The sequence below is a fragment of the Helianthus annuus genome, chromosome 14, assembly GCF_002127325.2.
Source record: "Helianthus annuus cultivar XRQ/B chromosome 14, HanXRQr2.0-SUNRISE, whole genome shotgun sequence".
Lineage (NCBI taxonomy): Eukaryota > Viridiplantae > Streptophyta > Magnoliopsida > Asterales > Asteraceae > Helianthus > Helianthus annuus.
This window is the reverse complement of record NC_035446.2, coordinates 76,155,110-76,180,232: the sequence shown is the minus strand read 5'-3', so window position 1 is coordinate 76,180,232 and position 25,123 is coordinate 76,155,110. Positions and strand designations below refer to the sequence as shown.

General features: G+C 38.0%; 1 protein-coding gene and 2 long non-coding RNA genes across 7 annotated transcripts; all 3 read right to left on the bottom strand.

Moving 5' to 3' along the window:
* Window positions 1–1,739: 1,739 nt before the first annotated feature.
* Window positions 1,740–6,730, bottom strand: LOC110908507. 4 transcript variants are annotated; one of them, XR_002574667.2, is made up of 8 exons: window positions 6,429–6,730; window positions 5,663–5,807; window positions 4,322–5,430; window positions 4,040–4,247; window positions 3,242–3,929; window positions 2,584–3,148; window positions 2,393–2,472; window positions 1,740–2,205 (listed from the first exon to the last, which is right to left on the bottom strand). It is a non-coding gene; the product is annotated as an uncharacterized LOC110908507 (long non-coding RNA). The 4 variants fall into 4 exon arrangements; XR_004878571.1 differs by having other exon boundaries at window positions 5,663–5,801; window positions 6,429–6,729; XR_004878572.1 differs by lacking the exon at window positions 5,663–5,807 and having other exon boundaries at window positions 4,040–4,265; window positions 6,429–6,728.
* A 2,994-nt stretch (window positions 6,731–9,724) lies between these two features.
* LOC110906792 lies at window positions 9,725–13,819 on the bottom strand. Its single transcript, XM_022151869.1, has 2 exons — window positions 12,581–13,819; window positions 9,725–12,415 (listed from the first exon to the last, which is right to left on the bottom strand). The coding sequence occupies exons 1-2, from the start codon at window positions 13,817–13,819 to the stop codon at window positions 9,725–9,727; spliced, it is 3,930 nt and encodes a 1,309-aa protein (XP_022007561.1).
* An 8,438-nt stretch (window positions 13,820–22,257) lies between these two features.
* LOC110905503 lies at window positions 22,258–23,833 on the bottom strand. 2 transcript variants are annotated; one of them, XR_002573180.2, is made up of 3 exons: window positions 23,686–23,833; window positions 22,669–22,844; window positions 22,258–22,592 (listed from the first exon to the last, which is right to left on the bottom strand). It is a non-coding gene; the product is annotated as an uncharacterized LOC110905503 (long non-coding RNA). The 2 variants fall into 2 exon arrangements; XR_002573182.2 differs by having other exon boundaries at window positions 22,669–22,877; window positions 23,686–23,823.
* Between the last annotated feature and the right edge of the window lie 1,290 nt (window positions 23,834–25,123).

Below are 25,123 nucleotides of genomic sequence, written 5' to 3'. Positions count from 1 at the left end.
GGGCCCTATAAATAGAATAAGTCATCCAAGAAACCTAAGTTGCAAAGTCAGGCGTCAAAAAGAGCGGAACAGGGGTGGGTTGTTCAAGTTTTCCAATGAATCCACAAGATTCAAGGAGATCAATCTATTGATTTTTACTGAGTTAAAACGTTTATAATTATGTTTTCATTTGTCTTTATCATGTATTCGATGAAATCTTGTGTTTTAGTTATTTGTATGGATAGCTAACCGCCTTATAGCCGATTAGGTTGGATAAATCTTGATACTTTTTGAAGTTGGATGATTTTATTTATGAAAGTGTAAGTTCAGATAAGTGTATATAATTGAACTTGTGATATGTTAATCTGTATGTTTGGGTATTGATTCTTGAATGATTTTTGTGTGGGTAATTTAGATCTTTCTATGAGATTATGCATGTTTGATCTGTTTTATCTATCTTTGAACTATATATCGATCGTTAGTCTAGGACTTGATACTTAGTAGGTAATGAAAGAACTTGATTAAAAGAGTTTGGAAATTAGTTAGAGTTCACTTAAAATTGAGCAACATAGATAGTAAATCACTCAGTTTGTTAATTTGTGTAACTAAACAATAAAAGAAGCTCTGAATGACAAGGGATTGGTAAATTACTTAGTTACTTAAAAACGGGTAGTTAGGTGTGTCTATGGCTTGAGTATTCAGGGTTATTTGATTAACTCGAGACGGTAATGACTTTTTAACACTTCACACCTCATCAATAGTTTTTACTATGATGAACTTTTGATAAATACATAATCAAAAGACTTTATAAAAGTATTAGGAGGATTCTGGTCCTAATTGGTTATTCTTTCTTATATTTGATTTTATAATTAATTTTTAGTAGTTTGTTTTTCTTACTATTTCACCCTTTCAATGTTACATAGGTTAGATATCATTCACATGGTCAGAGTTATAGATTTTGTGTCCTAAGATTAATTCTCGGTAACTTACTTAAACTACACTATATTCTGATAGGTATGCTTGATTGTTACATGTGTAGTTAGTAGTCTTTGGTTTTTTTTTTTTTACTTTAAAATTCGTTTATGTTTTGTTTCATTTTATTTGTCACTATCTAAGCACGTAAGTACCATAGTCATCCTAACCAACTAGTACCAAATTTAAGTTGAAACATTGCATTAAGGATTTTTAGAAATTTAAAATCCATTTATATTTTCATTGAATTTGAAAGACCAGTCATTTATGTAAATTTTGGACCCCGCCAACAAGTCGTCCCCGAGAATGCTAAACTGACATTGGGGCTCTGGGTGAGATTAACAACTGGGCCCCACCCTATAATATTAACTCATCACATATATAGAGAAAAATCAATAATACAACGTTAATTGTTATAAAATAAACAAATCAAAAGTAGTGTAGGAAAATGACCGAACTTACTTACTTAAGCAATTGCGAGGCTCTTCTAACGTTTATGGAAGCAAATCTCTCAAACAAATCTTTATAGTCCATATTTTCTTATATTTCATCAAGTATTAAAACTGAGTGGGCCGTTAAGAATTTGTGTCTTTAAAAATGGCTTAAATATATTGGTTTTTTATTAAATATATATATATATATATATATATATATATATATATATATATATAAATTTAAAAAAATATGGCCCATGGAGAATCGGGCCCTGTCCGATCACCCACCTGTTAGCCTATCTTGTATAACACCCAAAGTTGAGAGCCATATTTTTGTATAAAGAGATTTGAAGAGGACAAAGTGTAAATATTTAACATTGAGGCACTATGAGTTTACCAGCCACGCTTCCTTGTGATATGTGACACAATCTCAACAAGATATTGTCACTTGAGAGCTTGCCACGTTTTCTATTAACTCATCAAATTTCTTGCATACTAAAAATAAACATAATCACCAGATTCATATACAAGCCTCCCATTGCACTATAACAACTTCCAAAAAGGTTTCTCCTCCCTAAACTTCTGATTCATCATCAAACAAAGGTTAAATAATCTTTCTTCCAAGGACCTGAACCATCTTCTCAAATTCCCTCACACACGTTACAACTGCGTGATGATCAAAACGCCCGATGACAATTAATCTTCCTATTTCTTTGTCGTAGGAAACAGATTCAACACCCGGAACACTATAAACTGCCTTCTCTATCTTTTTTATTTCACTTTCACTGTTAAAGTTCACTCCCAGCGTTACTTTCCATTTCTGAAAAAAAAAGTAGGATCGAACAACAAACGACAATAAGAACCATCATAATAAGAATTCTCTCAAACAAAGTAAAAATAAAAATGAAAAGAAAAGAAACGGAAATAAGAATTTGCTAATGGATTTAACATTAAAAGCAAACAAATTACGGGGTCGATAAAAAACAAAAATAAAGGTGTATACATACACTCTGATTGGGGTTTCGGAAATTATTGCCTTCCTCAAAGGCAGATTCTAACTCACTACCTGTTCTCCATCTTCGTGAATCTATGACAATAAGTGCTTATCATTATGCATCTTAATATCATATATTTATATTAATATTAATATCAAGTATAAAACATCGACAATCAATTGTTCAAATAACTAGGAACTTACCAGTAATATGAATATTGTCTCCAAAAAAAATAGCAGGGATGATTGAGTTGAAGAAATCACGACGGCAAAGATAGTAGCCTCCTTTGGTTACCTTGAATCGAGACAGATCTCCTCCAATCACTTCTTCCTCACTCTTTTATTCTACTTCACCGCCATCCTTATACACAAGGCTCGCACCATATCCACTTAATATTATTATTGTTCCTTCCTCCGTTAGGATATCCACATAAACGTCATCACCAGCGTCTAATAAGTTGCCAATTGGCCAATAACTTAACCACACAACATCTTCATCAACTCTGGATTTGCAATACACCACAGGGCTATATACCCAGGTAACACCCCTGGTTCGGTTACTGATTCTGGCGAACAAAGAATATCTATCTTCACCACCTGATGATCTGTATAAGGCCGTTACATTTAATCCATGAATTTTATGCTTCTTTGGATGCAGAGGCACACGAAAGGATAAAAACTTGGATGAGGACGTATACTGATGTGTCGCCATGCTTTGATCCTTTATGCCTTGAAGATAGGTGCTTCTTATACCAAATTCATACAACATCTATATATATATATATTACACACAAAACTCAATTACTTCATCATATACTAAACATTTTGCTGGATATTTGTGAGAAACTGAGAAAGAGATAACCTGGATATTCCATGTTCTGCCTTTAGTAATCTCATCACCAACCAGGTCCACCTTATGATCTTTATACGCTTTAATCCATTGCATATATCCCAGATCTGCTTCATCAAGTTTTTCTATGGATACTAACTTAAAAAGGCCTTCAATCTCAAACAGTTTAAAACAACCTTCATAACAAAACTTCTCTAGTGTGAAACGAGCTGATTGGAATGTTATTCTCTCCAGCGATGTACACCATCCTACACGCAACCTCTTTAGAGTACTTGGGAGACATGGTAGAGACTTGAGGTTTGGACAACCAGTCAAGTAAAGCGACTGAAGCATTTTAAGGTCAATGTAACTGGGCAGGATCTCAAATGAATTGTAAGATAAAAACAAAGTAGATAATGATTGGGGTAAGGCAAACAAAGGCTGTTCTGGAGTTCCACCACAAATACATAAAGCTTTTAGCCTTTCCAGTTGATTTACACACTTGTGATTCGATAAAGCCTTCCACAGCCTAGTGCACCCTAACAAGCTCAAGTAGGAAAAAAGATACTTAAGGTATCTAATGGTTTTACAAACATGACTCAAACTGATACAGCCACTGAGGTCCAAAAACACAAGTTTAGGGAGTCGGTGGAGTTTGCAGATGCTGGCTGACAAGTTTGTAAGACAAAGAGAGATCTAGAACCTTGAGCGAATTAAGAACCTGTTCCATGAATAACAAGTTAAATTTATCATTGTACATTCAAATGAAGATTGTCTAACACTAAGAAGCTTAAAGGTCAAGTGATAAACAGAAGACTGAATTCCTTGTACCATGGGTGGGTTGAACTCTTCCAAATCTCCTAATTTCATATGTAACGCCACCAAGCAGTTTGTTAATAGGCCTGCGGGTACTGTTTTCAGATAACATTTATGCCACTTCAACCATCTTAGATCTGGAAAATTCTTGTATGAGTTTCACATTAGAGAGATGGAGAAATTTTAGGTTCTTCATCTTTATAAGGGAACTTGTTTTGAATGCCTGCAAATTCATATTTCGCTACCATTGGAGGAAGAAGAAAAGGTATACAAAAAAAAAAGCAATTCACCCCTTACCTCTCCGTTCCTCAACAAAGTTTTACATTCGTCATCACGCCAAACTCTACTATGTTCTGCAGGATCTTTGGAATCCTTTCGAACTATATTTCTTGCCATATCTTGTAGGAGTTTATGCATTGCCAGTCTGTTCCCACTAACTCTTGGATCAGTAACAAGGCATCTGTTAATGAGGGTCACAATCCCAGATTCTGCATGACAGTCATCTTCCAATATCTTTTTCACATCATTTGCATATTCACCAAGAAACAAACAAGCAATATGGAGAAACAACTCTCGGTGACTCTCACAGGGCAAGGTATCAGAACTCTTTTGTAGTACACCTTGGATTTTAATATTAATATCTGCTTTCAAGGAATTCAGTGAATTCACTGTACTTCTCCATGTTTCAATTCTTGTCCCCTGGCCTTCAGATAGAGAAGAACCCAATACCTTGAGAGCTAGGGGATAATATTTTGCTAACTGTATTGCAAGCTCCTTAAAACCTTTCATAGGAACCTTACATCCAAAGGCATGATAACTTAATAGCTCCAATGATTCATGATCATTTAACAATTCAATTTTGTGGACAGTGCATCCATAAGATATGGACCCGACCCATGTATGTATGCTTAGATGCCTTGTTGTTATAATGATTTTACTTTGTGTATGTAAAACCTTTCTTCCAACTAAAGTGTTTAATGTATCTTTGTCATCGATGTCATCAATAACAATAAGCACCCTTTTTTTTTTCTACAACCTTTTCGATCTGAAATGCTCCTTCAGAAAGATTAGATATCATTATGTTATTTCCTGAAACATCTCTGAGAAGTTGTTTCTGTAAACCAAGCAATTCACCAGGTTGATTCTCAATCCCTTCAAGAAAACTGCTGCATTCAAAGTTTTGCTTGTTTAAGTTATAAATGTATTTGGCAAGTGTTGTTTTACCACTTCCTCCCATGCCGCAAATTGCTACAACAGAATGATCAGGCTGTTCAGATCTCAACCATGAACTAATACCTTCAGCTCGAGTCTCTATTCCAGTAAGACCCGTCGGAGTACTAAGGAGTTTCAAATCTAGCTCAGAGTAAACTCTTTGAACAATATCAGCAATAAAGGCCGTTTCAGAGCTGGAAAGGAAAAGGATCACATTTAGAGCAAGACATCCAAAACTATAAAATGTACATTCATTTTGAAAAAAGCCGTAGACTAATATGAAAAACTGAACAATGTTCGCCCTACTATTTAAATAAAAAAGTAACATTGTATTGTTTACTATTTAAATAAAAAAGTTTTCAAAACTCTATTATGAAAAGAGCCATCAAATTGTGCAAAGTAACATAGCTTTTAGCAAACCATTACCAATGACAGCCGCCACCTCCCACTGTTGTCTCCTTTGTTACCACCGCAGTCCCCTCTACTTCCACCGCCATCCTTGCCACCACCATCACAAGTCACCGCCTGTACTTCCACCACTGTCCTTGCCCACTACCCCCATCAGCTGCAACTACCAAATGCGACGATGTATAGTTTTTCATTCTCTCTTTATTATAGGTGGCAATCTCGACCCATTATTTAAAGATGGATAGGTTTGGGTATAAAAGAATCAATAGGGTTCCTTTCGATCACCTTAAACTAGTCAATTGGTTAATTTGTACCTACTCAAGTTAGTAGACGTGATACGGTCTACCCGAATTGACCCGGAAAACCCACGATTACTTCCTGCCAGCTCTGCCGCACGTCTACATTTTAATTCCGTTATTTATTTCATGTTTGCATGTTCCCACGTTCTACATTTTTCCAGTTTGCATTATCCCATGTTTTAAGTTTCCATATTTTGTATTTAAGTTCCTTAGTTCCTTGGCAAGTCTCACGGTACCCGTTCGGTACCGAACCGGTACCGGTACCAAAAAACGGGAAAAATGGGTATCGGTACCAATTATACCGGTTCGGTACCGTTATTCACCTCAAGCTATGTTGACCTAAACCAAATTGATATCTTTTTTTTAAACAATTTCCGTTGAATTAAAAAAAAACAATTCCAATGGGATGGGCCAATAATAAAATCCTAAATTGGCAAGTCAAAACTGAAGTATCAATAACTAATTTCAGAGATATTGAAGCATACCCTGAAACAACCATCCCCTTCAAATCGGCAACCTCTGTTAGGGCTTTCTTCCACCGAATCGCGTTATCCTCCTTCCATTTTGAACATTCTTTCGCTCCAATGGCGAAGCTTCCTCGCTGGTTCCTGACATCCGAAGGATCGACGCCGTAAAACACAGGGAAAACCAAATGACCGGCGTTCCTCTTTTGCTGGAGGATCAACGAAAGCTCATCAAGGCACCATCTAACCCTAAAGGCACAAATTGCAAGCAAAAGGCACCTAAAGGCAATGGAAATCTATGAAAGCAAATAAGCAACTAAATAGACGACTCGGGTCGTTCTCTAAAGTGCCAGTGTCCCCGGCAACGGCGCCAAAAACTTGATGTGCAAAATATGGTCTTGTAAAAACTAAACCTAATCTAGACACCCTAGTTTTAAATTTATAAACTAAGACTCTCTAAATGCTAGACCACTGACAGGCAAGTGTACCTATCGTACGTAGTAAAGCCTAATGAAGTCCGAGTATCGAACCCACGAGACACTAGCGACGCTAACTAGACTCTGACTTAACTAATTACTTAACTGGTTTTAATTTGTATTTTTGGGGTTTTTTCTAATTCTACTAAAATGAGTAAACAAGATAACAGAACAAGCATGCAAGATTGGTGAAGTGACAGGAAGCAGACAATAATGAGAAAGAACTACCCAGGCTTCGAATCCCTAGAATCATGCAATGCTATTCTGACAATGACAATGGTTAAATATCCTACTCCCTCAATTGACCCCCCGCTAGAGATGTCCCAAATGAAGAAGCAAGACTAAATGTGAAGTGCTAGAACGAACCGGCTCGAGCTATCGATACCAAATCCTATGAAAATAGAATCCTTTTGACCTCAGAGACAGTTATGTTAAGAGAAGATCCCAAAAACGCAAAGCAAACCAAACCAAACCTTGAAAACTGAAATCCTAGGAAACCTTAACCATGATGTAATACACGAGCCCGAGCTATCGGTCACCCAATCTACCCACCAATGATTAGCTAATAACCTAGCTCACCTTAATCGTCTTTCGAGTCACAAGATGAGGATGCAAGTTTTAATATATTGATTTTAATTATTAGTCAACTTGGTCAATTTCTCAACACAATACCTAACCCGAAAATCCTAAGAAAAACGAATTAAATTAAATCCTAAGTCTAGGGGGAATTTCTTCATGCCTAAACCGCTGAATTTATTGACTAATAAAACAATCAAAATATACCAACATGCAATATCAAGATCAATACAAGAAAAATTATGTAAATCACATCAAATAACCGAAATCATGTCAAATATGCATTACAATCATCTAGTTCATCAAAATCTAGGTAGTTGTGAAGTTTAGCTACTCATAATATTCAATAAATCAACAAAACAAGGTCTGAAAACGAAAGAAAACATGGTTCAAAACAAATTAAATACGAAAAAATCAATGCTTTACGAACCGAATATGCTGTTAACTTGAACCAGAAGCTTCTTCTTTCTTGCGCCAAAAACAGCAGTCTGCTCGCCTTGTCCTTTGCGCCACTTGCTTCCTGCCGTCACTTCTAATTTGCCTTCTGTCCTCCACGTTTTTTTTCCAAAACAATGATATTCCCCTCTATATATATGCACGTATCCCTAGGTTTTTCTTTTTCATAAAATTCTTTCAAAGCCCCCCAAAAAAAAAAAAACAAAACCTTCCCCACTGAATTCGAAAATAGTATTGGCTGGCACTTGTCTCATTTTTTTGGGCGGCCCACTATACTCGAATAATAGGGATCCTCTTATACTTGTTTCAAAAGCCCACTATTGCTTTCCACCTTGATGTTGTCGTGAATAATACTTGTTGTGTATAAAGTCCCACAATCACAACTTCATGCAAAGTTGTTCTTTTGCCCAACAATAATGCACGTCCAACCTACAAATAATAGAACATGTAATTTTAATGACCATTAAATATATTGAATAACCTTTAAACTCCACTTCATATTCTTTTCTTTTTCTCATTAATACCATTCAACCATTCTCTTTTTAATGCATTTGTTAATTTACTACTAAAAATTCATCTTTTTAGCTCACTCTCACTTTGAAGTTTTAGAATTCAAATACAAACCATCTGAGAGTGATATTTAATAAAAACCACCCTAAAGATACTCAAAAGTAGGGAAATATTTATACAAAAAATATGTATAATTTAGAGCATATCATCTGCCCTCTTGTAATCATGCCCTGACGTGTGGTGACGTCAGTTTGCAGTAAAAATTGGTATATTTCCTTTTTATCTTGGGATTCGTAGTGGCGCTTGTCAGGCCTTATTTATGGGGATATGACGCTTGCTCCTATAGCGCCGTTTTGAAAAGACATCTGACAGGTAATCATGCCCTTCCAGTTCCCGGAGTTATGTGCCTATATATGTGAGTGTTCCTCTTCTTCTCTTTGTTTGTTTCTAGAAAGATGAAGATCGGCCGTTCCCCTCGTACTCGACGTCTGTTGGATGTTCTGAATATGTTTGAGGCTGCTGAGAGTCTCTTACTTCTTGCTAGCTCACCACCGCTAACAGTTACCGGAGCCGGGAAGCTGATATCTTCTGTTCATTCCTCCTTGACGGGGGTTAGCTCTGAACTATGTCCACCGGAGATTAAAGAAGAAACCGGTGCATTGTCTGCTGAAGCCTTGATGGCTCGTTTCCCAATGCTTCAACCTGGTGGATGCGAGTTAGTATATCATCGTCGGCAGAATCGTCGAGTTGGTCATGTTCCGACTGCTGATGCTACCGTTGAATAGGGTAGGTTTGGGAACTGTATATTCCCTTCTTTTTTGATGTTTAAGTTGGTTTTGTTTCTGAAAACTTTTTGTAAATCACTGTCGTGATTGTTGTGAATGGTTGTTTATGCTGCCTGATGATATGTATATTTTTGATGCACTGCTGTGCCTGTAGGTTTTGTTTGTTTTGTATGTTTGGGTTACAATATGTTGCATGTGTTTTAATTGCTTTGATCAGGTAAAGCGAATGAAAGATGGTATTGTGCTCATGTGTGAACGTTTGTCCAGAATGTGCGCTTACGTTGCGCTTTTCTCAGACTGTTCATGAGGTGTACAATGTTTACCATATTGTTTTCGCGCAAACCAAAAGAATTACATGCAATTTATAACAAACAGAAACAAGTATGAAAATAATTTTTGTATTGATAAAGCGCGAGGCTTGTAATACAGGAGTAAATAGGAAATACGTTGCCTGTGAATGATTTGACCTACATGTAACACCTGCGCAGCTGCTGCGCGTTCCCGGTGCGTGGGACTAGAGTCTCGTCAATTCTTTTGAGAGTATATGCCCCCTGCCTAGGACCTCGTTAATGACATATGGTCCTTCCCATCTTGGCGCTAATTTGCCCGGTTTCTCAGCGTTTGATGCTTCATTATCGCGTAAGACGAAATCACCCGGAACGAATGTACATACGCGGACGCGCGCATTGTAGTATTTTTCGAGTTTGGATTTGTACCTGGCCTCTGTGATAGCGGCATTCTCGCGCCGTTCTTCGAGGAGGTCTAGATCCAATCTTCGTTCGTGCTCGTTATTCTGTTTTTCCATGGCTATCATGCGTGGTGATGGTAAGCCAATCTCAGCTGGGATGACGGCTTCAGACCCATAGACTAGACTGAACGGAGTTTCGCCTGTGCTAGTTTTTGGCATTGTTCGATGCGCCCAGAGGATGCTGGGGAGTTCGTCGACCCACCCTCTGCGTGCTGTTCCTAGTCGTGCTTTTATTCCGTCGACGATCTGTTTGTTTATACTTTCTACTTGACCGTTCGCTTGTGGATGCGCGACGGAAGCAAAATTATGCTCGATCTTCATTTCTTTGAACCACTTTTGAAGATCTACTGAGGCGAAGTTTGTGCCGTTGTCAGAGATAATGCGCAATGGTAATCCAAACCTGCAAATGATATGTTCCCATATAAATTTGCGAATTACCATTGCTGTGGTTGAGGCCAAGGCTTTAGCTTCCACCCATTTGGTGAAGTAATCGACCGCTACAATGATGAATTTTACTGCGCCTGGCGCGTCAGGAAATGGGCCAACAAGATCGATGCCCCATTGTTGGAATGGCCAGGCGGATGTGACAGGTACTAGCGGATTTTTTGGTCGGAGTGTCTTTGGTGCATGGCGTTGACAGGCTGCGCATCTTCTTATTAAATCAACTGCGTTCATATGCATTCCTGGCCAGTAGTATCCGGCGTTCATTATTTTTGCCACGACCATGCGCGGTCCTGCGTGTATTCCACATAAACCTTCATGGATTTCTCTGACCAGGTATTGAGCATCTGTTTTATCGACACAGCGTAATAATGGTCCCATGAATGACTTTCGGTAAAGGACGCCATCCGCCATTTCGTAATTTATCGCTTTGTGTTGGAGTTTTTGGGCTTCTACTTTTCCTTCCGGAAGTTTCCCGTGTTGTAGGTATAAGATGATCGGAGACATCCAGGATGGGTTACCGACCTCTATAACGTTTACTTGCTTGAGATGGATCGATGGATTATACAGTACCTCTATGCGCACTTCTTTTGCTAAGTGCTTGAAGCTGGTAGCGGCCAATTTACTAAGCGCGTCTGCGTGCTTATTTTCGCTTCTGTTTATATGGTTAACCCTGAATGTCTGGAATTGGCTGATTAACATCCGTGCTTGTTCAAGGTATAATGCCATAGCTTCTCCTTTTGCATCGTAGTGACCGTTAACTTGCTCGGCTACTAGTTTTGAATCAATGTTGGCCTCAAGGTTTCTTGCCCCCATTTTGAGCGCTAGACGAAGGCCTGCTAAAAATGCTTCGTATTCTGCTTCATTGTTGGTACTTTGGAAGTCTAAGCGTATGGCATATGTGAGCTCGTGATTGTCCGGACTGACCAATCGGAGGCCTGCTCCTGCTCCGCCATCATTGGAAGCGCCATCTGTGTGTAAGGTCCAGACTCTGTCGTCGAAAACAGGTGTAGGGTTCTGGATTACCTCGCATTCTTGTACTTTATCGATGGGAACTTCAGTAGCGAAGTCTGCTAGAACTTGCCCTTTGATTGCTGGTCTTGGCTTGTAGAAGATATTATATCCTCCCAGCTCAATGGCCCATTTAGCCAGTCTTCCCGCCACATCGGGTTTTGATAAGATTTGGCCTAAATGATAATTTGTGAGAACCGTGATAACGTGGCCCGAGAAATACCTGCGCATACGTCGGGATGTGTGCACTAGTGCTAGAACCAATTTTTCTATCATTGAGTAACGAGTTTCTGGGCCGGTGAGCATTTTGCTGATATAGTAAATTGGAGTCTGAACGTTTTCTCGTTCCACCATTAATACTGCTCCTACCGCTACTTCCGCTGCTGATAGGTATAAGATTAGTGGCTCTTTTTCTTTTGGCGCAATCAACGTTGGTAGCTGAATTAAACATTCTTTCATTTGTTTGAATGCTGCTTCTGCTTCAGGTGTCCATTGAAAGGGGGTTTTCTTCCCGCAGTTTCGCAGCGTACTGATAAATGGATAAGATTTAGCCGCATGATTAGCCAAGAATCTGTTCAAGGCTGCTAAGCGTCCAGCGAGTCTTTGCATTTCTTTTATTGTTGCGGGTGAGGGCATTTGCTGGATAGCCTGTACTTTTTCTGGGTTTACTTTGAAGCCCTCTCTTGTGACCATGAAGCCCAGGAATTTTCCTTTTTCCATGCCGAAGGAGCATTTAGTTGGGTTGAGTTTTAAGTTTACGCTGCGCAGAGAGTCGAATGTACGCTGAATATTGTTGAGCATTGAGTCTTCCTCATGGCTCATGATGACGAGGTCATCCATGTATACTTCAATTGTCTTGCCGGTGTCGCTTTTGAAAACTGTGTCCATTAATCGTTGATAAGTTGCGCCAGCATTGCGCAGGCCAAAGGGCATTTTAGTGTAGCAGAAGATGCCTTTATCTGTGCGGAATGCAGTTTTGTCTTCGTCTTCTTCCTTCATCTGGACCTGATGATAACCTTTGTAACAGTCGAGAAAACACTTCCATCTGAATGATGCTAGAGAGTCGACTTTTTTGTCTATCTCCGGAAGTGCGTAACAATCTCTTGGGCATGCTTTATTCAGGTCTTTGAAGTCGACGCACATTCTCCATCCGCCACTATGTTTTTGTACCATTACTGGATTGGCAACCCATGTATGGTATTTTACTTCGCGCAAGATTCCCGCATTGAGTAGCTCTACCACTTGTTCGTCCATGGCTTTCGCTTTTTCTTCGCTAAAGCTGCGCCTCGCCTGGGAAACAGGTTCCGCTGATGGTTTAATATTCAGGCAATGTTGCGCTATGTCGCGTGGAACCCTAGTCATGTCTGCTGGGCACCAAGCAAATATATCTTTGTTGTTGGACAACAGTGCTTTCAGTTGTATTCGTGTTGTTGGTGAAATGGCATGTCCTAGAGAGATGGTCTGCTCTGGGTATTCTTTGTTCAGGACCCATTTCTCTGGTTCGTTTGATGCTGAACGTTTGACTACCTTCGCTGGTGGCTCGTCGTCTACGTACATGACTTCTTTGCTTGAGTACAGAATTGCAACTCCGGTTTCCGTTGGGAACCCACATGCAGCGTGTGGGATAGATGTAATCATACTGAACTCTCTTTGTGATCTTCTTCCGAGCAGAACATCATGATGTGATGTTGCCGGCATGACCATGAAATTGACTGTAACTGTTCGTGAATGTTCGCCATCCGATAAAGTCACAGGGAAAGCTATTTGCCCTAACGGGAATACAGCTTCATTGCAGAATCCGGTGAGGGGAAAATCGACCGGTTTTAGACGTGCTTTATCGTCTGGATTAAGTTGTTTAAAACACTGCTCGTATATGATATCCATCGAGCTTCCCGGATCTATAAACATATAGTCTGTCCGGTAATGACCGAAGATGCCAGTAATAATTACTGGTCGCTCTTCCTGAGGGCCTCCTGGAACGACGGGAAATACGACTTGCTGTTCCCTCCAATGTTGGTCATAACTTCGTTTGTTTGTCCTTCGCGATGGACCTCCTTGAATCATGTTTATTTGTTTTGGCTTAACTTTCTGGTGGCTGCTATTTCTAAATTGTATTTCAATATTACGATTAGATTGGATGTCCCCCCGACAGGGTGTTGGTGGGTCCAATATTGTAATGTTGCTCTTTTCACCAGATCTGATGTTTGGGACCTCAGATCTGGTGATTTGTATAACGATTGTGTTTAAAGCAGCTTGACATCTGTTGAACCAATGTGCTGGAGATCTTTCTATGATTAGATCTGAGAAAATCTCCCTATCTGAATGACCGTTGTTTTGAGTGTTTTGGGTTGTAAACCCTTCAAACTCGGATCGGGGATCCGATGAGTGGAATAATGAATCCTCTGCCATGTGCAAAACAGAGGATGAAAAGAACTAAATCGAAAACGAGATGAAAACTAGAAAAAACAGAGGAATCGGTGGGCGCCAATGAAGAAACACTAGATAAATGGTCGGAATCGAGATATCTAGGGGGTTTGAATCCGCATAAAAAAGTTGGTTTCCACTCGATCGATTCAGGTCTAACAGACCTTCTTCTCCGGTAATTCTGCAAAAAAGAACACCGTTAGCCTCGTCAAGGGGAGAAGAGGGTTCTCTCCTTGACCCGACTCCGGTGTGAGAATAAGTATTGGTAATGAAGAAGAAGGTGTATTTGAGAAGTGTGAGTAACTTATATTCATACCTGATTTTTCTCTTATTTATAGCCGGGAGTCGTTCAAAGGCGGGAAAACCTGTTAGTGAAAAGAAGACGGAAGATGCTAACCCCGTAAGCGGTTATGTTTCCTTCCGTTAATGCTCCTTGATCCGACGTGATAGCACACGGATCGTGGTTTAGATCAAGGGCTAGGGATTGGCCACGTGTAAAGTGACCAAGTGGAGATTACTCTTTTCTTGCATGCATTCGTTGTGAATTTTAGGGACGACTGATATAGTGACACGTGTCCAGACGGTTGTAACCGTCTTGGTGGTGCACGATTGTATTATTTCTAGAAGATTACTGCTGTAATCTGGTGTGACACCTTATCGTGTGGAAGCAGGTGAATAAATCCCAAGTCTGGGCAAATAATATCCAAGTCTGAATATTAAGCGGAAGTATCTAACTCCATATTTTTATCCTTTGTTTTGTGTAGGAAAGGCGCAAGGTTTTATGGTTCCCTTTGGGCGCAAGTGTTGATTGTTGTAGGCCTTTTAAGCCTTTCTTTTTGTGAGACCCGTGCGCGGCCGCGCAAGGTGCCAGGCTGAAAGTTAAGTTTGTGGTATGGTCCCAAGCACTTATTATGAGGTTTTTGGGACCATACCCCTTCAAGTCTTCTTAACCTCTATTAGGGTCTGTTTGGTATGGGGTAATGGAATGGACGGAGGAATGGAATGGATGATGTAATGGAATGGATAAGGTAATGGAATTGATCATTACCATTGCATGTCTTGTTTGGTTACCATGTGAGAATTGAATGAACCATTACTTTTTGTTGTTTGGTATGCGAGAAAAGACGTAGGAATAAAATCGGATAGAGGTGGTCAATGATGGGCGGCAATGGTGGGTGGTGATAGGTGGTAGTTGTAGCGGCAGCAGTGGTGGTGGGTGGAGACGACGACGGGTGGTGGTGGTGGTGGCGACGGTGGTGGCAGGTGATAGCGGTGAGTGGAGGTGGTTGATAGCGATGGCGGAGGTGGGTGGCGACAGCGGCGGTGATCGGAGGTGGCAGCGGCGATGGTGGTGGCGATGATCGAAGGTGGGTGGTAGCGATGATCGGAGGTGGCAATGGCGATGGTTAATTTTGGCGCTGGCGGTGGCAAGGATGGAGGTGGGTGGCGGCAACGACGGTGGCGGGTGACGGCGGTGGCGGGTGACGGCGGTGGCGGGTGACGGCGGTGGCGGGTGACGGCGGCGGACGACAGTGGTGGTAGGTGGTGGCAATGGTGGTGGGTTGTAGTGTTGTTAATAAAGGGTGAAGAAGGAATGGAATGAAAAAAACAGGGGGGAGGGATAGAATGATTTTGAGGGAATGGAATGCATTTTGGAATGGACGATTCCATTCCATCAACCAACCAAACACTCTTTTCTTCATTCCCTGTCAATGGTCCATTCCATTCCACTTCTCATTCCTGCATACCAAACGCTACCTTATAGTAATGACCGGCAGATGTAGTCCAGTATCACCCCAAATCCTCTTTTACTATATTTTACAAAAATACCCCTACTGTAGCACTCTAGCACTGCTACAGTGAATTGAAGTTGTTCTTTAATATATATATATATATAACTAGGTTATAACCCCTTGTATTACACGGGTCGAATAAATGAATTTTATATACTAAATAATAAAACAATATATCTTTAAAAGCCTACTTTATTGCACGGGTTCAATAAATATAATTTTATATATTAAATAATAAAAAGTTATATCTATAAAAATCACACTGTACGGGTTGAATAAATATAATTTTATATACCAAATAAAATAATACATCTTTAAAAAAACTTCATTTATTACACGGGTTGAATAAATGTAATTTTATATACCAAATGATAAAAAAGTTACATTTTTAAAAATATGTGTATTACACGGGTTGAATAAATGTAATATTCTATACTGAATAATATTTATATTTATATATATATATATATATATATATATATATATATATATATCCTTAAAAAACCCCGTGTATTGTATGGATTGAATAAATTTAATTTTATATATCGAATAATACAAAGTTAATTTAACTCTTTATTTAAAACTTGTAAATGTAACGAAGTCTCAATAAATTTAACCATTTATTTAAAACTTGTAAATGTAGAAATGATAAATAATATTAGTTAATTTTATTTTAAGTTTCGTAAAATCTATTTGATACCAAACTAAACAAAACGTTCAAATATATAGTTAAGAGTAAATTACATTTTTGGCCCTTGTGATTATATCACTTTTACTATATTAGTCCAAAATAAGAATTTTTAACATATATGCCCCTATGGTCTCTATAACTAACCTTTTTGGCCTCTAAGTCTAACCATTTTGGCCCCCATGGTCTCTATAACTAACCATTTTGGCCCCATGATCTCTAGACTTAGGGGCCAGTTATAGAGATCATGGGGGCAGATATGTTAAAAATTCTTATTTTGAGCTAATATAGTAAAAGTGATATAACCACAGGGGCCAAAAACGTAATTTACTCTATAGTTAATATCAAGAGTAAATTACGATTTTGGCCTCTGTGGTTATATCACTTTTACCCTTTTAGCCAAAAAATAAATCTTTTAATATCTGAGCCTACAACGTCTTTTTTTCTAATCATTTTGGCCCATCTGTTAATCGGTCTTTAAAAGCTGCTGGCCCACTAAAAATTGTTGCTGTGACTGCTGGGTTCCAAGATCAAGGCCCATCTGCTGGGCGTACTTCTACGGATCAGATGATGGGCTCAGCTAAAGCAACTGGCCCATCTGCGATTACTTCTAGCCCATCAGGTTTGGAGCCTGTTTTGAAGTTGAATAAGAGCCCAACAGGTATGGCCCATAAAGCTTATGGAAGTGGTTTTTATGATGTTTCAAAAAATGTTTTTGGATCACAAGATGGCCCAATGTGTAATGTTAAGAATAGTTTTGGTACATTACGGGATGAAGATGGTTGTTTTGATACGGATCTTGGGATGTGGGAGCATGAGATAGAAATTGTTAAAAAACTTGTGGAAAACAATACCCATCCGAAGATTGAAGAATATGGCTCATGGTCCGAGAGTATGAGAAAATATTATGATGGTTTGACAAAAATAAATGGGGATGAAGAGGAGGTGGAGTCGGATACCGGTGAAACAGCGCAATTTATGAAGATAGGCTCCAAATTTTAGCTTCTTTGTGGTTGATTTTTTGTATGTTTTTTTCTTTTTTGTGTTTTGTTACTTTGACGAGTCGCCATTGTCTAACAAATTCACTTTGTTTGTAATCCTTTTTTAAAAAATTAATAAATGTTTACCCGGGGAGTCTCGTTTCCCAAAAAAAAATTCAGTTTGTGCTTGAAATCAGGGAATTGAAGAACTGGAAGTTGATTCACTCAAGAGATTAGGCTGGACGGTATGGTCTGTCCTCAGCCCCGGCGCCGCCCGTCCTCCCACGCCGTCCCCCCCCCCCCTCCGTCCCGTCCCCATCGTCCGAGTTGTGCCGTTTGCGACGGAGCAAACAGGTGGGCCCCCTTCATCGTCCTCTCCGTCCTCCCATCCCGCCCCCCGGTCTTCATCCCGTCCTCGTCTTCATCCTGTCACCATACCCTTGAGCCTTATTCTTTTATGAAAGGGCTAGACATCAAAGGTTTTTCTCATGCTGACATATACCTGCACATTTTAATATGATGGAACAATTTAATCTATCTGGTGACACAGATAATTTGATACATGAACATCTAAATTTGCGGGAAATATATCTAGTAACACAAAGTTCTGAAACTAAAAGGTCTCAGATTTTACTTGTAATGTCATAAAACATTAATCTTTTGAATGGAATTTTCATTTTCTTGTATTCTTTTGGTTTTGTTTCATTTTAAAGAAGCTGAAAATGTTTCCAATAGAACATGTTGTCAAAGTTTGAATCTAATGAGTCATATTTTGACTTCAAATGTCAAATATAAGTTTTTATGAGATCCGTAATTATTTTCATAATTTCATGTTCTTCCAGGTTTCATGCTGATTATTAAATAATAGAATTTTGATAAAGACCAATTACAAATATCTAAATTTGTAACACAGGTCTTATTGCCTATTGAATATGGAAAATTACAGATTTGGCCTCAAATAACAAATGTAATGTCTTTCTTGGGAGTGTTTTGAGGTTGCTTAAAGGGGGATGTTTGGGTTATAACCTATTTAAAAGAGTTTGCAGTACAGCTTCTAAGATCAAATAAGTGTTGAGCAGAAACGGATAATCGACCTGTTGAAAACAAGTTATTTCAAATTATGGGTGAATTTGTAACTAAATTTCAAGAATAAGCAATATCAAGCTTCTTATAGAAAACTACTAATTTCCCGGCAATATAAGCAGATAAGCATAAGCACTATTCTTTACTCAAAAGTGCTTGTCTGATTTATAAAATGCCATAAGCAGACAAATTGTTCAACTAAGAAATCTGGACATTGGCTTTGTTTTTAATTTTCTTCCTGTTTACATTCTAGAGAAGCTGGAAAAGTGATAGGTACACAAGATGTAAACCACATTGCATAAGATCAAACACTAATTGGAGATGTATTCGGAATTTTCATAACGAAATGCTTTTTAAAAGAACGGGACTGAACCAACTGAAACTGCTGGAAAACCAACAGTTGGAGCGACAAAACAGCAACAACAGGCTCTTTGAAGCTACCTCATTCAATGAAAGTTCGGTAGAGGAAGATGTCATCTGTGTAGAAAATGATGACAATTTCTGTGATGAACCAGAGCAACAGTTGTTATCTTTGCGAGAATTATAGTTGTACATTTTTATGGAGGGTAAGGTGGTGTTTGTTTTTTAGGAAAAGTACTTCTGAACCTCTTTTGTCTTCCCCAAGCAGACCACGCGCAGACATAAGAGTATGCAGCTTGTTTGTTTTTTAGAAGAGCTTTCTCTAAAAAACCTCTTCCCCGCCTCTTTCTCGTGCAGACATTGCCTTAAGTCTTCAAACCTCTTCAAAACATATCTCCTTCTCAAAACACACATCTCCAACCCTAATCCTCTATCCAGCCGACCTCCACCACAGCCGCAGCCCCACCCACCCTCCTCCTCCGTCTGCATCTTGACCTTGTAACATCATCACCGATCAACACCAACGACCCACAACATCATCACCGTCCACCTCCGGCGACCCCCGTCACCTCCGGCCTCCTTCACAGCAAATCTCAATTTTATCAACAAAAATGGGAGTTGAAGCATCAGATGATTCCAATATTGCTGCTCGTGGAAGATTAGTTGTTCTATCTGCTCATCTTTCAGCCTGTGTCGAATCCAACAAATATTAGGTTTGTTATTTGTAAAGTTTAATTAGGTTTTGTTTAGTATTTATTTTTCTGAATTTTGATTTATCTGATGAAACTGCAGTGATATTATTCTGAATTTTGATGTGTTTGATGCAATTGTAAAGTCTAATTAGGTTTTATTCGGTGATTTTTCTGAATTTTGATGAATCTGATCTAACTATAAAGACTGATTTGTTGATGTTCATTGTAGAGTGCAGAGGTTTTAAAAACAAACACTCTTCTTCTTGCAGACCGCAGAGGTTTGGTCCACCTCTTCTGTTACAGATGTGGTCCGCAGACTGCAAACATTTTCCTCTGAAAAAACAAACAGCACCTGATAGTCTTTATTCAGGTAAATATATAGAGTAGTTGCTTCATGTTAGGCGATGGGGTGTGGCGTCGACAAGTAGCTCGGGGAGCTGAGGTGGAGGCTTTCCTCGATCAGTGCCTGCCCCTCCCGACCGAAAAATTGGCAACATCAGTGAATAACTCCCATCCGCCCCGAGCACTTTTCTCCTGGATCTTTGATGGTGATTGGTTGAAAAGGAAGGGGAAGAGATAAACCACCCCCTTGATGGGGAAGATGATGAGGTGGAGATAAGGTGCTGAGGTGGTGCCTATGTGGCCATAGGGAAGGGGGAACCACACCCCATGGTCTTAGCAACAAGTGGATGATTCTATTGTTAACAAAGATTGAAAAGTAAAAGTGTTGTTTAATAAAACAAAAAAAAGACAAAACAAACACTGAAAAGTCATGCTTTTACACAGAGAAGGTACTGAGAAAAATGTGTAGGTAGCGACATAAAAAAAGACAAAACAAAGACTAAAAAGTCATGCTTTCAAGTGATTTCTGATTTGGCATTTAAAATGATTTTAGGATTTGATAGACACTCCTTTATCAAGACATTGTTTTCTAAATTTATCATACACACAAGTAAGTCACGATCCATGTTCTGATTGAGTGTTTTTTTTCTCTCTTGTGTTGTGTTTGATCTAGGGGTGTGCATGGGTCGGTTTGGGTCGGTTTTGACCAAAAACCATAACTATAACCACGATGTCGGTTATTGGATAACCATAAACGATAGGTTATGGTGGTTATGGTTATTCGGTTTTGATGGTTATAGCGGGTCGGTTATGAGTGGTTAACCGTGCATTTAGCTTAGCTAAAAATAGCTTAATTTTCTTTAACATGGAATAAATTGTTATTGCATATTTGTATATATTAGTAGGGTAGGGATAATGTACATTAATTCAGAAGTGTGAGAATTGTGAGAAATATATTATAACACTATATATAACAGTAGGAATGGGATCAAATACAAACACTTAAGTTTGTAAGAACCATAAGAACCAATACATAATTGACAAGTGTCCATCAATAAAAAATTAGTTTAGGGGTAATTTAGACTTTTTGACCATATTTATTTATAACTAATTAAAAATAATTACAAAAAATATAATCAGCACAACACTATATAATTAGCACAACATCATTAATCGTTCTTCATTATCAGCACATCGTTCTCGAATCGTTCTCCATTATCAACATAAACGACATTAGCACAACATCTTCAATCGTTCTCCATTATCAGCACACCAGATGTGCTGATTATATCTACTTTTGGTGTTTGTTTGTATTATTTTGTAATTAACACATAATCAGCACCTTATTAGCACAAATATAAAACACCTTTTGTTAACTTTTTTTAAAAAACACTTTTATAAATACAAAAAGGTATAGCAATATGGTACTCATATTAAAGATAAAAAAATACTTGATTTTATGGTATATATTTTTTAAAAAAATAATGAAGTATATAAAAGTTATTTTAGTTTAAAAAACCTTGGTGGAATTTGTATTTAATAGAAAATGGTCAAATGACTAGCAATTTTACAAAATTACCCCTAATTTGTTAGTAGTAATTTTTAATTATAAGAGTTTTATTTATAATCAATATCAACCCTTGATTTAAATTAACAATGGTTCAGATCTGTTCTTACGGTTCTTATAATTAGCACTGTTTGTACAGGATCTCAACCCTATAACAGTATATAACACCATATAAACACCGTATAACACTATGTAACACCATATAACACCATATAACACTATGTAACACTATATAACACTATATAACAATATATAATACTATACATCTATCATAGACATGCTATCAGACAAAATATAGTGTTATATTTGTTATATAGTGTTATATAGTGTTACATAGTGTTATATGGTGTTATATGGTGTTAAATATTGTTATACGGTGTTTTTATAGTGTTATATATAGTGTTATAATACACTTCTCACACTTCTGGATTAATGTACATGATCCTCTACCTATATTAGTATATTACATAGTATTAAAAAATATATATAATCTATAATATTAATACCAATTATTAATATCGAATATTCAAATAAAGTGATATGATACATTCCATAAATTCAAATAAACATTCAGCTAAAACACAAAATGATATGAAAAACCCATAAGTACTAAAAATCTTCGGTAAAAAACATCAAAAATTAAAAATATGATGAAAGTCCTAAATCCTACAAAGATTTATTACATGTCGGTTCGGTTCGGTTATGGTGGGTATGGAAAAAATGATAACCATAACCGACCCGCTACTTTCGGTTTTCAAAAAAATCATTAACCGACCCACCAGTTTTTTATTTGGTTTGGTTTTTTGGTTCGGTTTTGTCGGTTAATTCGGTTATGGTTTGGCTAATTCGGTTTTTTGCATACCCCTAGTTTGATCTATGAAAATATATGAATGTGCTTTCCTTCTTTTGTCTCATGGAAACAACAAAAAATGGTAATTCTGATCATTCATACCTTTCATTTGGTGCATGAAATAAAATGTACAATTATTGATTCACTCCTTACTCCATTGCTAAGTTACAAATATCACTGTAATTAACTGCTTGTTCTTTAATATCTATTAGTCTTTCAGTAGCATGTGGGGTAAGAGGACCATTGCACTTGCCTAACGCCCTGATGACAATGACAATTCTCTGCATCAAATACTCCCTCACATATTCTAAAGCTGAAATGATAGGCTTATCTCCCCCATCCATAGTTTGTGCATTCAAGCATTCACACATGTTGTTCAATAAAGTATCATTCTTGGCCCTACCTGTTAACGGATCAGTGTCAGGAAAGGTGTAAATATGACAGTTTATATACAAGTAGTTTGTGGGACAAAGTTATACCTGTAAAGTGAGACCTGGACCAGTGAATGGGAGGAATGGCTGCCAACTAGTCATAGGCTTCTTGATTATAACTTTTAAGTTCAAGCATCTCAATTCAAAATCTGGAACTGTTCTGGAAGTTGCAGCATCCCATAGACAGTCCTTGAAGGCCTTTCATCTCCACTGCTGCTTGATGACTGTCGTCAGAGTCGATCAAAAACCTAATTAAACTACGTAGATAGCGTAAGTAGGGTATCGTATCCACGGGAAATATGTGGTTGGTGTTTACTAGAGAATTATTATATATTAAAGGAAAGCAACTCCCACCCAAAATCCCGATTGCAAGTTTAACACAAAAACCCATTTACAGATTCATAACACCACATAGACATGGCCTCGGAATTAATGAATTTGATTAATTATTAGGGATAGTTTTTAAGATTCACCATACAACCTAATAATCCATTTATTTATATCAACTACCCACCAATTTACCAACCCGCTAACAATGCAATTATATCGCCAATACGCTTGATAAACGACAAATAATTCAAATATAAAAAACGTTTACCAAGAATTCAACACAAGTGCTTAAGCTTTACCAGTTAAAAAGAATCCGTAAACAAAGTTTAATGAAAAACAAATAATCGTTCATCCGGGCAGAAGCCACAAGCAAAAAGATAAAGGTAATGTCCTCCAAGTTTCAGATTCTAGGTTTATACAAAACTCAATTTTAATCATTAATTGAACACCACATAGACATGGTGCTGAAAAGTCAGTTAATTTAAGTGGTAATCAAAAATAGGTCTTTGTCATCAGATCTTTTACAGTTCAATTACCCTATTTACTAGTGTGAGTCAACCTACTCTATGTCACCCAACGAGCTACAAAGTTTTGTCATCAACCGAGCAAGTTGTAAAGTAAGAACTCAAAACACATAAAAATAGTTCAAAGAAACCAACACATCAAATTGTTTAACAACGTTGTCAATGTCAAAAACAAATCCAATCATGAATAAAAGTAAGAAAAGTATCAAACCCTATGAACCGTACGCTTGAAGAAAGCCACCTAAACATTCATGCCTTGAACCGTGCAGGGCGGCTGCCTTTCCGTGCGTCTCCTCTTCTCTCAAAGCTGCCGTCAATCACCTCTCAATCCCCAAAGGTCGTCTGCCAACCCCCCCCCCCCCCCCCCATTATAACCAAACTTGCGAACCTCCTTTATAACCCTCAAAATTGCCGACTTCTCTTGTGGTACATTATGGGCTAATATGGTGCTTTTCATTCTAAACATAGTCCACCAAAATTATAAAAATTCTCAAACATCACGTAAGCCTTTTTTTCCAATGGTGGGTCCAAAGCCCATATAACTTCTTTAAAATTCGTTTCCTATATGCAATTTCACATCACAACATTTAGAGTTTAACATTAAATTAAAATCAATTCAAGTCTCAACTCAAAATTCTAATTTGAGATTTCATTTAAACTTTTCATGTTATTTTATCATTTTAGTATGTTTTATCTTGAAAGCACAAAACCCAAATCTAATGATAGTAGTATCTTTTGTAACAATATCGATGAATTTTTTATTATAATTAACATAAATAATAGTGTACTTAAAATGCACCTTCATTTTTTGGTGTATATGCTTTAGACAAAATCTATGCTCTGCAGCAGGAAACATAGTTTGGATGGCTGGAATAATCCCCTGTTGTACCAAACATATAACACAATGTTTGATACTTGCATGTGAAAACAATAGCACATAATATAAAAAATGGAAAACATACCTTTTGGCGGTCTGATATGAAGGTGTAGTTTACTTTTCTTGGTAGATCTGAATCATCTCGAAGACATTCTAAGAACCAGCTCCCTGAATCTTTGGTCTTAGCCTCAACAATGGCATAAGCCAAAGGATATATACCAAAGTTTGGATCATGGCCAACAGCAGTTAACGTTTGCCCAGGATATGGGCCCTTCATGAATGCCCCATCCAACCCCAAGAAATCCTGTCTGCATTCTTTATAGCCTTCTTTTAACGGACCCAAACATATGTACACCCTTTTAAAGATCCTAGTGGGTGCACTTGGGTTACAACAAGGCTCAACAGCAAATTAGACAGTTGTACCTGGATTGGTCCTCATCAGTTCCATAGTATAATCTCTGAGGCTTGAATATTGTTCATTGAAATCCCCTTGTAATGCCTTAGTAGCTTTTAGTTTTGCCCTAAATGCCTACAGCAGAAAACATACATTAGAAAAACTTAATCAACAACAAATTAATTTACAGATCCAACTCTTTTACCTTCATTTTGGAAACACCAAGTTCGTATTTTCTCCCCAGCTCCTCTTGGATACTTCTAACAGGAATATTAGGGTTTGACTCTATCTAGTTTAGAACCTACTGTTCCTTAGCTAAAAATGTAGAAGTGAAAGGTTGTATTTTTCTAGATTGCAAGCACTTGTGATCCAGTTTGT